Source organism: Chiroxiphia lanceolata, chromosome 27 (genome assembly GCF_009829145.1).
Source record: "Chiroxiphia lanceolata isolate bChiLan1 chromosome 27, bChiLan1.pri, whole genome shotgun sequence".
Lineage (NCBI taxonomy): Eukaryota > Metazoa > Chordata > Aves > Passeriformes > Pipridae > Chiroxiphia > Chiroxiphia lanceolata.
This window is the reverse complement of record NC_045663.1, coordinates 5,176,815-5,194,091: the sequence shown is the minus strand read 5'-3', so window position 1 is coordinate 5,194,091 and position 17,277 is coordinate 5,176,815. Positions and strand designations below refer to the sequence as shown.

At 48.4% G+C, this 17,277-nt stretch overlaps 1 protein-coding gene across 1 annotated transcript in view; it reads left to right on the top strand.

Annotated features, from left to right (window-relative positions):
* The first annotated feature begins 1,732 nt into the window (after positions 1-1,732).
* AP3D1 (adaptor related protein complex 3 subunit delta 1) overlaps positions 1,733-17,277 on the top strand; it is a 42,552-nt gene continuing 27,007 nt past the window's right edge. The window contains exons 1-4 of the mRNA XM_032711938.1: positions 1,733-2,000; positions 14,989-15,084; positions 15,879-15,959; positions 16,608-16,688. Coding sequence (XP_032567829.1) covers positions 1,905-2,000; positions 14,989-15,084; positions 15,879-15,959; positions 16,608-16,688 — 354 coding nt within the window. The 5' untranslated portion in view covers positions 1,733-1,904. The remainder of the gene's footprint in view (positions 2,001-14,988; positions 15,085-15,878; positions 15,960-16,607; positions 16,689-17,277) is intronic.

The following is a 17,277-nucleotide window of genomic DNA, read 5'->3' as shown; positions in this document are numbered from 1 at the left end:
ACCCCCATCCCCACGGAGGGATCCCCAATCTCATGGAGGGATCCCCGTCTCCATGGAGGGACCCTCAACCCCACAGAGGACCCCGCAGCCCATGGAGGGGTTCCCTTACCCAAGGAGGGAGCCCATCCCCATGGAAGGATCCCATCCCCATGGAGGGCTCCATGTCCCCAGGGAGGGACCTGCGGGGCCAAGGGCAGCAGTGACGGGTGGGGATGAATCCCAGAACCCCAGGATGGGTCAGGCTGGAGGAGACCACTGTGGGTCTCCTGGTCCCACCTCCCTGCTCCAGCAGGGCCATCCCGGAGCACACGGCACAGGATTGTGTCCAGAGGGTTCTGGAATATTCCCAGTGAGGGACACTCCACCCCTCCCTGGGCAGCCTGTTCAGAGCTCGGTCACTCACAGGGAAGAAGTTCTCCCTCATGTCCAGCTGCAACCTCCTGGGCATCAGCTCCTGCCGTTCCTCTCGTGCCATTGCTGGGTCCCCCGAGCAGAGCCTGGTCCGTCCTCTGCTCCCTCCCTGCAGCCCCTGACACACCCTGGGGAGGGCCCTCCCAGTCTGCTCTGGATTGCTGAGCAGCCCCAGCTCCCTCAGCCTTTCCTCAGGAGAGAGATGCTCCAGTCCCCCTCCTCATCCTCACAGCCTTCACTGGACTCGCTGCAGGAGCTTCATGTCCTTCTTGTCCAGAGGAGCCCAGACCTGAACACAGCACTTCTGGGGAGCCCCCCAGGGCTGAGGAAGGGGCAGGACCTCTGCCAACGCTCCTCCTCACACAGCCCAGGACCCCACGGGCCTCTTGGCAGGTCCTGCAGGTCATTAAACACTCCAAGCGCTTCCTGGGTGTTGGGGCTTTCCTTTACAGGTCGGTGTTTGCTGTCACTCCCATCTCATGGGATGGGAGGGCGGGACCCCCCGGACCTTGTGCCTTCGGTGGGTGGGGGCCTGAGCGAAGTGGGCGTGGCATGGTCAGAATGGGAGGGACTGGAGATCGGAGCGGTGGGCGGGGCAGGCTCGGGGGGTGTGGTCATACATGCAGGAGACGTGGCCAGGTGGGCTCTGGTACGTGATCATGCGAAGGCGTGGCAGGTGGGCTGGGCGTGGCCTAATTGGAGTGGGCGGGACTGATGAGCGATGTGTAGGCGGAGGGCTGGCTATGGGGGCGTGGCCATGCGGGCAGGGGCCATGGACAGGAGGTGTTGGGGCGGGGCCGTCGGGCTTGGGCGTGGTCATGATGACTTGGGGGCGTGACCCAATTGGAGTGGGCGGGGCTGAGCAGACTGCTCTCGGACTATGGGGCGTGGTCATGTGAGAGAGGGGCGCGGCCAGGGCGGGCAGGGGCGTGTCTAGAGAGGGGGCGAGACGGGCAGAGCCGGCAGGGGCGGGGCGAGAGGGCGTGACCGCCCAACCGGGGGGCGTGTCCATGCAGCAGGGGCGTGTCCATGGGTACGGGGGGCGCGGCTGGAGATCGGCGAACCGGGCGGGCGCGCCAGGGGCCGCTGGGGGCGTGGCCACACGCGTGGGCGCGGCCTGAGTGGAGTGCGTGGGGGCAGAGAGCACGGCGCGGCTGACAGAGCCGGCGGGGGGCGGGGCCGCTCTGGGGGGGCGGGGCCGCACCGGGGGGCGTGGCCTCGCCCTCAGCTGACCGGCCGCCATTTTGTCGGCGCCGGAGCCCAGCGCCGCCCGGAGCTGCGCCCGCGGCCGGGGCCGCCCCTGCCCTGCCCGCCCTCCCGCCCGCCGGGGCTGCACCGCCCGCGCCCACGAGCCCTTCCGAGCCCCCCGGCATGTGAGCGTCCAGCACGGCTGCTCGCACCCGGCTCCGAGCGGCAGCAGCACCGCGGCCCCCCCCCCCCCCACCCCCGGCCGGGCCCGGCCCCCTCAGCCCGGCGCAGGCCCCGCCGCCGCCATGGCGCTGAAGATGGTGAAGGGCAGCATCGACCGCATGTTTGACAAGAACCTGCAGGACCTGGTGCGCGGTATCCGCAACCACAAGGAGGACGAGGTGAGGGCCGGTCCGGGGGTGTCGCGCTCGCTACCCGGAGGGCCGTGTCTGGGGTGCGGGTGTGTGGGTTCGGGGAAGGGGGAAGCGGGAATCAGAAGGAGGAAGGTGACGTCGGGGTGTGGGGACGGAGGGACAGGCTGGGAGGAGAGCACGAAACTTCACAAGGGAGGGTCACGCTTAGTGCTCGCCTTGCCATTTAGTATGTATTGTGGGGTTGAGATCCCTGATGTACATATATATATATATATATATATATGTACACATACACACACGTACATGAAGAATATAGAGGAATAATAGAGAGGAATTCCTTTCTCCACAGCCCTACAGTCACGTGTAGGCAACTATATATTCTTCATCATGAAGCTGATCTACTGGAGAGCTGAGCTCAGTCATGAGCTCATTTGAGGTTATTCATGTTGTGCATCTTCTGACTGAAATGTCCTTCTCTCAGAGCTCTTTCTAAGCAGCAATCAGTTGTGTGGTGTGTTGGCCTGTTATCCCTCATGTATGAGAGGCACGTGATCAGGAAATTAGTATAGGTGAAATAATTAGTCATCAAGAATGTGTTATGTGAGACTCCACAGTGAGGTGTCACATGGTGACTGGGAGGTAAAGGGCACTGAGGATGTCACTGATGTTCATCTTCAAGTAAATCACCACCTGAGAGAAGCTTTTTTATGTCTATTGTAGCAGTTGGGCTTTTCTGGGGTGTCCGGGGAGTTGCTCTGGGTAGTAACAGGCTGAAAGAATAAGACTACAATGTGTGTTTATACAAATACAATATCCAAGTGGTATCAGCTGTCCAAAGCATCTGGAAAAGTTGTGAACATGTAACTAGATTAAATACTTGGAAAACAGTTTTTTTTCATTGCTGATGCTGCTGGGCTGAAACACAAGATAGAACTTCAAAATCTCTGGACTGCTCAAAAGGTTTTTAAGTCCCTCATGCACAGGACAAGTGTTGTTACACTTGGGAACTTCTATTTTTTATAGAATATGCTGAGTTGGAAGGGACCCATCGGGATCATGGAATCAAGTTTATTTTAGTGTAAGTTAAATTTATGGGTGTTGGTTTGGTGGCAGAGGAAAACACTGCCCTGCAAAATGTGGGAAACATGACAGAGAAGTGGAAAAACCATTTCTGTACGGATTTGTTATGAGTCTAATGTTCTCCCCAAACCTGGCCCTGGTGAGCTGTGTTGCTATGAGCATTCCCCACAGCAGTTTGTGTGTCGTGCTGCTTTAGTAAACCTGCTTTATTCTTTTGTGCTTAGGGCAGAAAATGTTTCATCAACTCTCAGACCTCTGAGGATCCCCCTGATGAAGGTCCAGGCTGGTCCAGGACCAGTGGCCCCCAGTTCTTTGAGAAGAATTGAATGTGCTGTTCTCCTTTGTAAAACAGTTCTGTGACAAACAACTTCCTAAAGAGCACAAGTGCAGAATGAGCAGGTTCCTGTGCATCATGAGCCACTCTGAGCTTGTTTTCAGTCTGTGACAAGAAATGGTTAAAATACATTGGCTTTGGTGTCCTTTGGAGTAAGGAAAGAACACTCCTTGGATAATTTTATAGGGCTCTGTGTATTGAAGGAAGTTGTTACTCAATATATTCACATTCTGGGATTTTGTGACGTCAGAGCAAAAGTGTTGTCTGTTACAATACATTTTAAACTCTTTAATTTGGAGTAGAAGTGATAAGATTTCAAAATAGATAACTGTAGGGATAATTCCCTTTATATCCTCATGAGCACAGCATAAATTAACCCCCAAATTCAGGATGTGTTCAGCTCATTAAGATGTTGCACTGGTGAAATGTGTGTGTTCTGTGGCACAGACTGTTGGGAATCCTTCAAAGAGTTTGCTTAATTCCATGGGAGTGGCTGCAAACAGCACAGGACTGTGCCTTTTCCTGGCTCAGCTGGAAAACCTGCTGTTGAGCTTTAGGGCCTGGATTAAATGCTTCCCAGGCAGTGGTCAGGGACATCTGCTAACTTTCAGGTGATGTTAAAAATCAGAATTATCCTTTGGAGGAAGTAGCTGCAAAAATTCTTCCTCTTTCTCCTACAGTGCTTCCATTGTTCATTGTATCTATTAAATGTTGCTCCAGTACTGAATGTAGTTGTTCAACCAACATTTGTGTGTCTCAAGGATAAGTGTTTAAGCTTAAGACACACAGTCTGTCCTATTCAGAACAGTAAATTTGTTTTAAACAAACAGCAGTGTGGTGGGGAGGACGTTGGCTGTTGGTCTCAGCTCAACAGAGTTATTCTGTTGTCTCTGGAAAGGACAGTGGTTGTTAAATGAAAACAGCACAGAAAGAATGAAGGTGTGATTTTTGCTCTGGTTTCTGATTTAGTTATTTTATAGGTGTTGAGTTTTGTCTTTTGGAATTTAATCATACGGAAAAATCTGCCATCACTTTTCCCTCTTGTCTTTGTGGGCAAGGAAGGTTTATTCCTTTCCCCTTCCTGCACAGGTCCCTCTGCAGGTGAGTGGTTTGTGTTTCCCTGTCCCTTCCAGGCTGTGCTTGCACTGGGGGATGGACCAAGTGCTTCTCCCCTCATCTCACACGTGAGTTCCTCGGTGCAGCTCTTTGACAGCCCCACTGTGCTCTTGCTTCTGGGGTTTGTAATCCCCCTGTGTTGCTGGGACCCCAAATCTCACACCCAAGGGAGACTACAGCTCTTTATGGATACATTCCGTGTCCTGCTCAGCTCACAGAGGAGCTGAGGGTGCTGGAGCTGCCTGGCCTGCAGCTCCCAGCCTCTCTGCAGGACGTAATCCCTGTCAGAGGCATTCCCATTGTCCTTCCTGGTCTGTATCCAAGGCTGAGCCAGTTACTTTGAGTTTAAACCACTGCAGCTGAAGGCTGTGAGGTAAGAGGGATGAGGTGGTTAACACAGTCACTGTTCTGGGCGGACTTACTCTGTGCATTTTCCAGTTTTCCAGGGAATACTGGAGCTGCATCATGGGCCGAGTGGAAGGATGAGGTGGCAGAACAGCATTAGCTCCTTCCCGGGTTTGACACGTCGTGTTTACTTTCCAACACTTCAGTCCCTGTGGTGTTTCCCAGAGCCAGTTCAAAGTCTGAGGGAAAGCCAGACATTCCAAGAACAACTTGATCCTGCTGTGTTCTCCCAACTTTCACTTCCAGTACCTCATTCTCTCCCTTTCTTTTGGAAAATGAATCCTTTTACTTGTGAAAGCTGTGAGTCTTTCATGGTTTTGTACCCCATGGAGTAACTTCTCCCACTTTGTGCCTACTCCTTATGGTTCTGCTACACAGCACACTCAGCTTGAACCCCAAGCTGTTAGAAGTATACTGGATTTTTTCCAAGTTATTCCAAACTGATAGATGCTGTCTGTTCTCCTAAATGTGAAATAAGGGGTGGGATAATCCTGTGATGCTGTTTGGCTCTTGCACAGTGTTTTGTGTTCGCAGTTAAGAAATTGGTTGTTCCCACCAAGGAAGCTCCTGTCAGATGCTGTGGTGAGAGCCTCCTTTATAAAACTGAAATGATAAAGGAACAGAAACAGAGATGTTAATCAGGTGCTTTGTCCTGTCCGGACCATAGCCCTCTGTTTCAGGTGTCTTTGATTTACTGGAAGACACTTCTGGAGGGAGAAGGGATTAAAAAAGTCCTGCATGAAATGTCTGCGCACTTCTCTCATAACTTGAGAAAATCACCTCCCTCTTCTCTCAGACTCTGCTTTGTGTGCCAGGATCAGCCCTTTGTGTTTCTGTTAATTGATCCTTTCAGGGAAAAGCATATTAAAAAATTCATTTTGTTCTGTGTGGTGTTTGGTGATAAGTGTCTTGTTGCTGGTTTACATTTAGGAAGCTGTTTTGTACAGAAGCAAGTTGGAAGAGCGAAAGGAGCGATCCGTGCTTCTGGTTGGAAAAAAAATTCATGTCAGTCGTGGATATAATGCTGAAGAGAAATGTTTCACTGCTCAGCCTGGGCTTCCCAACCTGGCAGCAGGTTACCTAAGGACAGGGGACTTGCATTGTTAAAAACCCTTATTCCCCTAAATAAAGGGCTGCTGTGCTCCAGTGCACACTTCAGCTTCTCCTCTGTCTCCTCTGACATGTCTCAGATGAAGTGATGTCTTGAGGAGCTTTGAGAAATCTTTGAACGTCACAGAAGTCTGGGCACAGCCTGTCATGAGCGAGGCCAAAGGCCTTCTAATGCTGTGGTTTCTGGGCCCCGGCCACTGGGGGAGTGTTAGGATCTAATGGCAAGGGATGTGGGATGGAACATGCTCAGGGAATTTTGAGGAATGCTAAGAAGCCTGTTGGTGCCTGAGGCTGTGCCGTTCACTGCTGACAGACGGCTCTTTGAGGCTCTGCAGCATCAGTTACTGTGTGGCGTGTGTGTGTTAATATCTTTGAAGGGAGCTCATTATTCCACCCACTTTCGAGTGGCTCTGGGGTTGCTATTGTTAATTCTTTGAATCACTGGGAAAGACAAAGTCGGAAATAGAAACAATACACAAAGAGGGTTGGGTAAGGACCTCACACCGGTGGGGGAAAAACCAGTCTGGGATGTGTGTGAGTGTCCTGCCTCACCTGCCGTGTCACAGGGACAGGGCCTGGAGCGTGGAACACGAGCCAAGGCGTGGCTCTGTTCCCCTGCAGGAGCTGCTGAGGCTTTGCATTAGTGCTGCCTTTCATTAGCTTCTTGCTTTCTCCTGTATTAAATATTACTTAATTGGCTGTGGCATAAGTGGGGCTAATAGCTTTGTTCCCAGTCCAGGTTGTTTTGTAGCCGTCTCTGCTGAGGGTTTGAAATGATCCAGACGTGTGGAAGTAAATATTGTGCAGGCCCAGGGCAGGGGAAGAGCTTTCTGCTACCTAAGGAATGGAGTGGCCATACACTGTGCCTTTAGTGGGGCCAGGAAAGGAACAGCCCAAAAAATCAAAATACAATACAGATATAAATTCCATTTCTGCACCGTGATCGTGTTCAGAGACTTGTTTATTTGCTGCTTTTTGATGCAGATCTTGGTCCCAGTGCTGAGTACAGAAAATGGGGCCTTTTGTGATTTCCTGTCATCAGTGGCCACTCAAGTGACTAAAAAGCTCTTCCTCCACAGTGTGGGTTAGAGAATACACTTGTGTAGGGAGAGTACCTTTAGATTTTTCACTTGGGAGTGTTCCTGATAATGTGTCCTGTTCCTGGTGCCGTGTAAAGAGCAGCAAGGGCAGCATTACAGACAGAACAGAGTCATGGGACCAGTTACAAAGAAGTGTTTGTGTTCCTTAGGTTATTAAAAGCCTCTGATCATTGAAATGCTTCCTACTCTAAAGAGGAGTCTGCTAAAATCCAGGTGGCAGGAAGCATAAAGGTATTGGAGTAGGGTAAAAGGTGCAGAAAATAACATGGTTAGTGGGGGTGGTAGTAGCTCATAAAGGTGGTGCTTTTTTAAAATGAGAAGCAAATGTTCAAAGTAACTGAATTAACTCAAATAAGTGAGTCCTGTTGAATCCTGAGTGTAACTGGGCAGGAAGAATGTTTGGGTCATACCAGCTCTCCTCAGTTGCTGAGCCGTCAGGGTTTGTAAACCACAGAGTTCAGTGCTGGTTTTGAATTAACTGTTTCTTTTTATATTGTTGTTTCTGTGGTGACCTAGATGTTCAAAACTGAGGACTTCCACGGAGAGATTCCCATGGTAAAAGGTGTGTAAATGGAGGGAGGTGTCAGTGTGGGAGTGTTGGAACTTTCTCCTGGTTGGCTCAGTCTTCATGGCAGGGCTGTATAAAATCCATCATTCCAAGCTATCACTGAGTCAGCTCCAGCCTGGAGAGTGTACCTTTGTTTGGAAAGAATGGTGTGATTGTACAGCAGGGAGGAGTGAACAAACTTACTTTAATTACACAAATATTTGTGCTGAATTTAAGTCGGCAATGGGCACCAACAGTGTTTTTCTTCATTATCCTCCTTACTTTCTATAACTGTAAAGTTCTCATGGCTGTTACAGCTTTGTGATTTTTCAGTGTTCCATTTTTACATAGTATTAGTACATCATTAAGCATCTCTTTTTGTGATGTTTCCCTCTGAACTAATGCCAGTCAACTGAGTCTCTGCAACAATAGATACTTTAGTTCCCTAGGAGGAAGTGACTGTTTCCTATGCATCCAACAAAGCACGTGCTTGTAATGAAGCCTGACTTTACCAGAGCCTGAAACTGCACAGAGGGATGTCTGGAATGAGCAAGTTGGAAAATCTACTGTAAAAACACTTGCAGAGCTTTTTGCAAAGTAAGGTAAAAATAAAACTTTGAGTACATCTTGTATTTGCACTTTTATCTGATGCAGTTCTCTTAAAAGTTGTCTGCTTGGATATGGTTTAGGCAGCAGAGGGCCCCGAGGATTTGTTTAATTGCTGCAATTAAATTAACAAATGCTGTGATCAGATGGGACATGTATTTATATTAAGGGACTGATCATTCTGGAGATAATTAAGGGCCATCTCCAGACCCTGCTGCTGGTACCTGTTTGCTGATTCACACCAGGGTTTGGGGGTTGCTGGTTCCCCCTTCACTGTTGACACCTTGGCCAAACCTGCCTGTGAGGGGTCAGGATGGCTCTGAAATCCTTTTTTGTGTGAAACACTGAATTACCTTTGGCCTGGAGCATGTCTCTCCTGAGGAAAGGCTGAGGGAGCTGGGGCTGCTCAGCATCCAGAGCAGACTGGGAGGGGCCCTCCCCAGGGTGTGTCAGGGGCTGCAGGGAGGGGGCAGAGGACGGACCAGGCTCTGCTCGGGGGGCCCAGCAATGGCACGAGAGGAACGGGCAGGAGCTGATGCCCAGGAGGTTGCAGCTGGACATGAGGGAGAACTTCTTCCCTGTGAGTGACCGAGCTCTGAACAGGCTGCCCAGGGAGGGGTGGAGTGTCCCTCACTGGGAATATTCCAGAACACAGTTCATGTGCTCTGGGGTGACCCTACTGGAGCAGGAGGTGGGACCAGGTGATGCACACTGGTCCCTTCCAGCCTGACCTGTTCTGGGATTCCATAGACCACCCAAAAGCAGCTTTCCATGGGGAATTGCTGAAACACCCCAGTGCTCCAGGAATGCGACTGGTGCTGCCGTGCTCAACCTGTCTGGGTGCATGTGCTGGCCTGGGTCTGGCTTGGGTTCACTTTGGACAAGCAGCTGTTTCTTCCCTGAAACCCTTGTGTTATGTACCTGTTCAGAAGGTCACCTGTGGTTTTGTGGTGCCTTAAGGGGCTGTGGTGGCTGGTCTGGATTTGGTATCTGCTCTGAAACTGGTGCACAGCTCTTGCACAGCATCTCTCTGGATCAAAGTTTTTTCTTGGTTCATGGGTCGGTTTAGGATGCATCATGGCAGGTTTCAGTTGGTATGTATAACTCCAGCAAACATAAGGAAAACAAAAAACTGTAAATTGGCCTTTTGCATTTCTTCCTCAGTGTTGTTTGGCCAAGGAGCCTTGTGATCTCGCTGTGGTTGGAATGGACAAGGGGCACTGGGTAATGCATCATGTTTCTAATAAATAATATAGAAAGAAGTCTGCTGCAAATGGCCCAGCAGAGGCTCACCCTGGTGCTTCCAGGGTGCGTCACCCAGGAGAACAGCACATTGTCTGGCATCCTTACCTCAGGATGGGTGAATAAATCCCTGGAAAGCTGGGGAGCAAGGACAAAGTCATGTTCGAACATGTACAGCCACGCTGTTTATCAGCAGCTGAGTGAAAGATAAGCTTGGCTTTAGGAAGGTGCCTTCCAAGTTGTAATGTGTTTCCTGAGCTCGCTCTTGCACTCGGTGCCCTCTGCACTGCTGGACTTTGGCTGGAATGAGCTCAGTGCACTTTCCCACTCACTGCTCGTGCTCTGGGCTGTTCTCATCTGCTCTGCCTGGTCCATGGCTCTGCTGGAGTGAGGCTGAGGAGTGTGTGGGAGCACCCTTGGAATTCTCTTCCTACCCACCATGGAGAAATCTTAACAAAGGATCTTGTTACTTTTCCGAAGAGCTTTTCCTACAATATTTAAGCAATGTAATATTTTCACTTAACATCTAATATGTTGATTTCTGATGCTTTCCAGTGAGTGGAAAGCAACACCTTTTGCTTTTTCATGCTCTTGGCTGTTCAGTTGATCAGTTCTGTGCTGTCGTGGTACAGTGCTCATGTCCAGGGACTGCAAGCACAAAGTATAGACATTCTGACTAGTTCAGTGGTATTTGGCATGAAGTGCTGCTTTTGGGGGGCCTGATAGAAGCCTGGCAAGTGATCTGTATTTCTTCCCAGCCTTCTTCCGGAGGCAGGAGCTGGCAGCTGAGCTGTGCTGAGCTGTAACAGGATCTGCCTGAGGCACGAACGAGTTTTGAAAGTTGCTTCACCTCCAGGTGAAGTTACACCTCCAGTCTGGGGTGTAACTGCCTTTGGTGTGAAGCATCCTGGTCATGTCACATGGCCCATGTCCCACAGGTAATGTTTCTTAAGGTTATTACAAAGAGAAAGAAGAGAGAAAAAGGAGGGGTGGTTGTTGCTGGTTTCCTGGAAGTTGATCTTCCTCTCATGTGAGATCATCATGTGCTTGTGCTCAGCGTGATTTCATGGAGTTCATTTCAAAGTCCTACCAAAAACTGATAAATCCTACAGTGTTTAAAACAAAAGAAACGTCATATTTTATGCTTGTTATTTAATTTTATGTTCTAATTGTTCCAAACTTTTATGGTTTAGAATGGTGTAATTACACGTTTACATTGGAAAATACCTTACTTGTTGTGGCATTCACTGTTAATAATCCTTTCCTTAAAACACTGTATTTAACCCTGAAAGAGCAAGAGAAAGGAGGATAATATTTACTGACATTTTGCTCTTCCATCTGGGTTGGAAGGGCTGTTGCAGTGAGTGACAGGTTTGACTCTCAAATCAAGTGCATTTGGTTTGCTGGACTGTAACCCTGAGTGGGCAGGAAAGGTTCTGCAGTGATCTCCATTCCAACTTCAGTGTCTTCTCATGAGCTGGTGGAAGGACAGCATGGACAGTCACATTTCCTAGGAATGTAATTGTTGTTCAGATTAGGGATTTTTAACTTGGTTCACATATTGCTTGAAAAAATTGAGTCTTTCCTGAATGTCTCTGAAATTGTCAGTAAACTCCAGGTTCTGTCTTGGCCCGAGCTTGGAATAAGGTTTTAGTGTTTTTCAAAGTTAATTCAAAAAACATGGCTTGGGAAATGAAAAATCCTGTAAAGTGACATTTTGGCTTCTTACCATGACCCACTTTCCCTTCATTTCAAAGGGACTGTGTCTTTGATTCATGATACCTTCCTTTTTATTTTAGCACTCACACTCATTTAAATGCACATGTTTTCAAGGTGAGATCTTGGAATTCTTGAGGAATTTGGACTTATTTTAAAAACAGCTTCTGTATCTTGTTAATGGTGATAAAATGCCTACAGCATCTCTTGGGTGGAATGCACTGAGCAGTGCAGTTGTGGCCGTGCTGTTTGCTCAGCTTTGTTGAGTAATCTCAGCTCCCATCTGCAGCTGTACTGGGGTTTAGCTGGGCTGCTCCTGCTTGGAGGGATGGCAGTGAGAACAATCACCGAGTGGTTGCTATAGCATTTCATTAAGGAGCCTTTTCCACCGAGCTGGAAAGGCTCCTTTCCCACTTGGCAGCAGAGCAGGAATAAAAGAGCTCCTCTCAGCTCCTTCCGCTGTGCTCTCAGAGCCCTCCAGCTCTGCCCCTGCTGCCGGCCTTGTGCCTGATGGCTCTGCTGGTCCTCACACCGCAGTGAAAAGCTGCCTCACTCCCTCAGCTGGCTGGCTGGGCACGGCCAGAGGGCTGTAAATGCTGGCACTCAGGAGCTCCCCAGTCCCCTGGCCAGAATGTGTGAGGAGACTTCAAATTACAGTGTCACAGGCTTAGTAACGAATTAATAGTTAAGAAATATATTGATAATATAATGAATATTGTGAGTATAAACGATGAGGTGAGGCTGTACCTGGAGTCAGTTCTGGGCCCCTCATGACATTGAGGGGCTGGAACATGTCCAGGGAAGGGAATGGAGCTGGGAAGGGGCTGGAGCAGCTGAGGGAACTGGGGGGCTCAGCCTGGAGAAAAGGAGGCTCAGGGGGGACCTTCTGGCTCTGCAACCCCCTGACAGGAGGGGGGAGCTGGGGGGGGTCGGGCTCTGCTGCCAGGGAACAAGGGACAGGAGGAGAGGGAACAGCCTCAAGTTACGCCAGGGGAGGTTTAGATTGGATATTAGGGAATATTTCTTAGTGGAAAGGGTGGTCAGGCACTGGCACAGCTGCCCAGGGCAGTGGTGGAGTCACCACCCCGGGGAGTGTTCAGACATCATGTGGATGTGGCCCTTGGGGACAGGGGTTAGTGCTGAACAGTAACAAGCATTGGATGTGGTGATCTTAGAGGTCTTTTCCAGCCTTAATGATTCTGTGATTCATGGGACTTCAAAACCATTTAAGGAAAAACTGAGCCAGTGATATTCTGGGAAATATTTATTTTTAATTACCACACCAGGAAATTCCTATATTAGAAGGATTTATGCAGAAACAATCAATGCTGGGAAGGATGTCCTGATTCTGTCCTGCTTCAGTATGTAACTGTGTGTGTGTAGGGGGTTCTCCCAAACGCTTCATTGCATTGGTGGTTGTTCTCCCTTTTCCGGGGTGATCTGACCCCACCCAGGAGCTGCAGTGGGGCCTGAGGGTGTGGGTCAGTCAGTGGGAAGTGCTTTGGTGCAGGTCGTGCCTGGTGCTGTGCCGAGGGCAGCAGTTCCATGAGGCAGAGCCTCACTGAGGATCCTCTCACGCCTCTGTGTTCCCTCCGTGCTCATGGGGGAGTTAAATCTGGCTGGGTGTGGTGATTGGGCTTCACATTTGAGTGGGAGACTAAATAGATCAGTTTTCCTCATATTGCTCACTCAGGGCAGTGCTGCTCCACCAGATTAACAAAAAGTTAATACCTGCTGATCCTATAAAGCTTTCTATATATAGGGGCTGTCATTCCTTGTAGTGGTTTGGGATTTGAAGTACAGCTGTTTTGGAAGGACTTCTTTCTGCTCTTCATAATCCCTTTTTTTTGTGGTCTCAGATCTGATTGTGAGTTCTGTAATGTACTTTTGCAGAAGTTGGACTGACGGGTAGGCAGGGATTTGTCTGGGGGATGCTGGGGCTGTGACTCCACTGTGCCAGGCTGCACACTACTGAACTTTTCTGTATCTAGTTATCTTTATTTCCCCTCCCTGCTCACACAGTGGTTTCTGTTCACCTCCAAAGAAGCTGCCAGGAAGCTTAAACTCATATTTGAATAGTTTGGGGATAGATCCAGTGGGAAAAGACAGTGAGGCTTTCTGATAATGGACAGGAGGACTGAGCCCCTGTGTCAGTGTTGTGCACTGAGATCCAGTGCTGGCCTCGCTGCCCGGGATGTGGCAACAAGATCCACACGAGGAGGATTCTGTGACACTGTTCCAGCATGTTCTTCTGGGAGCATAAAATATTCAAGGCCAGGTACAATGTGTTTGAGGATCAGTTGCATGTTTTGTAAGTCCCTCTTTCAGCATCTTTGTTCAAGTATTTATTTTCTACTCTCAAGTTTTTGTAGTTTAAGCTCAAGAGTTTAAAGTCCTGTGTGAATTGTCTGGACCTGAATCGCTTTCAGGTTTAGGATCCCAAATCTTCTGCTTCTGGATGAAGTCCCCTGGACATTGTTAAGCATTTGGGGGCAATCCCCATTCTTGGCAGGTGTGATCCACTCACCTGTATCCAGGAGGACAGGTGGGAATCGTGTAGAGAAAAGGGTTGTTTGGTGTTTCCAGTGCCCTCCCTTTACGTGAAAATTCCCATTGCAAAGATACTATTTCTATCCCATATACAGGCATTTAGGAATACCTGACATTTCTTCAGGCCAGTCAACTTCTATGTTGAAAATATCTTTTGGTGGAAGGTAGTGGTGTTCAGGCAGGGTTTTATTTGGGAATTAGGTAATCTGTCTCTGACCTGGTTCCTCTGGCAGTTAATTTATTTGTGTGGAATGTGAAATGCCCTGGTGCATACGTGGCTTTCAGAAGAGATTATTTCTCTGCATTTCAATTTTCATGTTTTCTGTAGCAGATACCTTCAGCACTTAAATCATAATTAATTGTGAACTGGAAGAATCTCTGGCTGAGCTAACCCTGCTTATAAAGTAAAATTTGTGCAGATATTTTTAAATCCCACGTTTGCCACATCCTTCCCACAAACACAGATCTGATTGTTTGGAAAGACACAAAGGACCAATATTTAAGTGTAAACATTGTGACATTTGGCTCTTTGAATTGCTGAGAAATTCATACAAATAACTGTTATTATCAAAATGAGTAAATGGCAAAAGGGCTCAACTAAGATGAACTGGGTGTGGTTCATGACTTTCCATGGAGCTTCAGGGCTGGGGGGAAGGCAAGGAGCACCTTTATCCCTTCAGGCAGGAGGATGGTTGTGGGTGCACCCCTGCAGTACCATCATGTGCAGGGTGCCCAAAAGTGGAGTACCTCAGCATATCTTCCTCAGTCACCTGGAATGTGTGGCTTATTAATAGCATTTGACACAGTTCTTTCTAGTCACGTAGTGAGCAGGTTCTCTGGCATCCCACAGGGGTGAGGGAGCATTCCAGGAATGGTGAACTGGGCTTTGTTCAGACCCCTGGTGCTCAAATCTCCCATGAACAACTTTATTTTTGCAAATTTTGGAATCCAGAGCTCTGGACTGAGCAGTGTAATTGTGAAGGAGGGGGAGGAGAAGGGAAACCACCAAAGAAAGGGCTCAGTGCACTTTTGGTTTGGTCACAGAATTGTGATGGTTCTTTTTAACAAGTAGTTCCATCAGAACTGAGTGTGTGCTGAATTGTGTGTGAGTGTGAGATTTGGTGCTTGCAGGTGCTGGGTTCTGCTGCTTCTCCCCTCTCCAGAGCTGGTAAAGGAACCCACGTTTGCTCGTTTGTTTGTTTTCCTCAGGCCAAATACATCTCGCAGTGCATCGATGAGATCAAGCAGGAGCTGAAGCAGGACAACATCGCGGTGAAGGCCAACGCCGTCTGCAAACTGACCTATGTGAGTGCCTTGCTGGCATCCCAGGGACTGGCAGCTGGGTTTGTGCTGCCCTGCAGCCAGTCTGGGATGCCAGGGCCTGCTCTCCTCAGGCTGTCGGAGTGCAGGGACAACACTCCACAGGTCTGACGTCAGAGACTGCATGTTCCTGTTCTGTTTGGTACAATTGGATTTTACTGTGATGGATCAAGGAGCAAACCTGATTTAAAATTAAAACAATTCTAAAAAAAGGTTGTTTTAGACTGGGTTGTTTCTTATCACATGGTGCCATGAGCACTTGAAACTGGTTTTGTTTCTCCTTGCTCGGTCCTTTGATATGGAGAAGACAAAAATGATGGTAAAGAGTTATGTTCTGGTTTTTATTTAAAAAAAAAAATCCAGAAAGCAAACCCTTCACACCAATGCTTGTATAACTGTATATCATAGAATCCCAGACTGGTTTGGGTTGGAAGGGACCTCAAAGCCCATCCAGTGCCACCCCCTGCCATGGGCAGGGACACCTTCCACCAGACCGGGTTCCTCCAAGCCCTGTCCAACGTGGCCTTGGACACTTCCAGGGATGGGGCAACCACAACCTCTGAAATTAATGCAGACTGTTTAAAACTTGTTTCTGGTGGAACTTTGAGACGTCTTTCATTTCCTGTGAATGCTGTAGAATGTAATATTACTCATAAGCTGGAGATGTCATGTAATATTATTTTCAGCCTCTTGTTACATCTCCAGTTTTGAGAGGTATCCTGACCTGTTTCCAAGTCCCTGGTTTAAGAAGTTTGTTCTCTTGGTTTCTCTGCTCACAGTTACAGATGCTGGGTTATGACATCAGCTGGGCTGCTTTCAACATCATTGAAGTCATGAGTGCATCCAAGTTTACATTCAAGGTGAGTTCTCTGTCCCTGCAGCTGTCAGGGAGGGCCAGGCTGCTTCTTGACTGGGTGTCCTTCTAGTCAGTGGGGAATCCTTGGGCTGCTGCTCCGGGCTGCTTCTACCGGGTGTTTGACAACAGCTCTCAGATTCTTTTAGTGGAAAAAAACAGGGTATTTTTGTGTGAACACCACCTGAGGTTCCTGTAGCAGATATGTTTTATTTTGTAATAGCTTTATAATTTTTCTTGAACGATTTGTTTCATGCTTTTTCACCAAACAGGGTGGAATGTTGCTTCCTAAGGAATAATTTCCAAATTGGGCTTAAGTCCCTGAAAGTCAGGAGTCAACACAAAGTAAATGTGGTAGACAGTCCTACCTTATTTCTACATCTTCGTGGTCATTGAACCTGTGTGTTGTAGAGAAACAAGGAAGGTGAAGGTGGTTTTGTTATCCCTCAAACAGATGTATTATCACTAGAGATGTTACTTGTCTGAGATTATCCTTTCCCCTTTCCTAGAAAACCCTGTCATGCCTTTTCTGTTACACAAACCTATTGGTTCATATTTTTAACATTGCTTATAAAGCTACCAGTTGGTTTTTGCCTACACATTGTGTAAACTGACTCTAAAATAAGGCTGTGTTTCCCTTCCTGCCCTTGCCCAGCGCATTGGTTACCTGGCTGCCTCCCAGTGCTTTCATGAAGGGACTGATGTCATCATGTTGACAACTAATCAGATCCGAAAGGTAAATGTTTTGCTTCAGTTCATTTTGTTTTGTTACACTCTCTCCCCGCTTGTATTTTTGCATCTGTACAAGTATTTCTCTTTCAGGAACGTAGAGGTGTTTAAGTAGAGTTCTTGATTTCCAGTCTGCTCTCATTGCACAGGCTGAGGGATTACTGAAACCCTCAGGAGCCCCCCAGGCCTCCCTGGTGCTGTCTCATTCCATCTCTGTGTCTGTTCAGCACAGACAGTGGTGACAGCAAGAACTTTGTTACGTTCACTGATCTCTCAGGCAGCCCTTGGGAGAATGTAATGGGTAGGAAAAATGTCCCCATTGCTGAAGGAAAAGGAGCACTCACCAGCTCCACAAAATTTCTACTTGTGAGGGCTGCTTTCTCCTGGTATAACAGATCAGACTTTGGCTTCTTTGGTACAGTTGGGGGTAAAAATGGTGCAGAATGTATGTAAAGTTCTGTATTCGTGTACCCAAGTGTTGTATTCATTTTCACAGAGCTTTATCACCTGATTTTTTTCAGACTTACTGGCTTACAGCATAATTTTCCCACTCCTCAGATCACAATTGTTTTTAAAGCTCTTAAGTTCCATTTTTT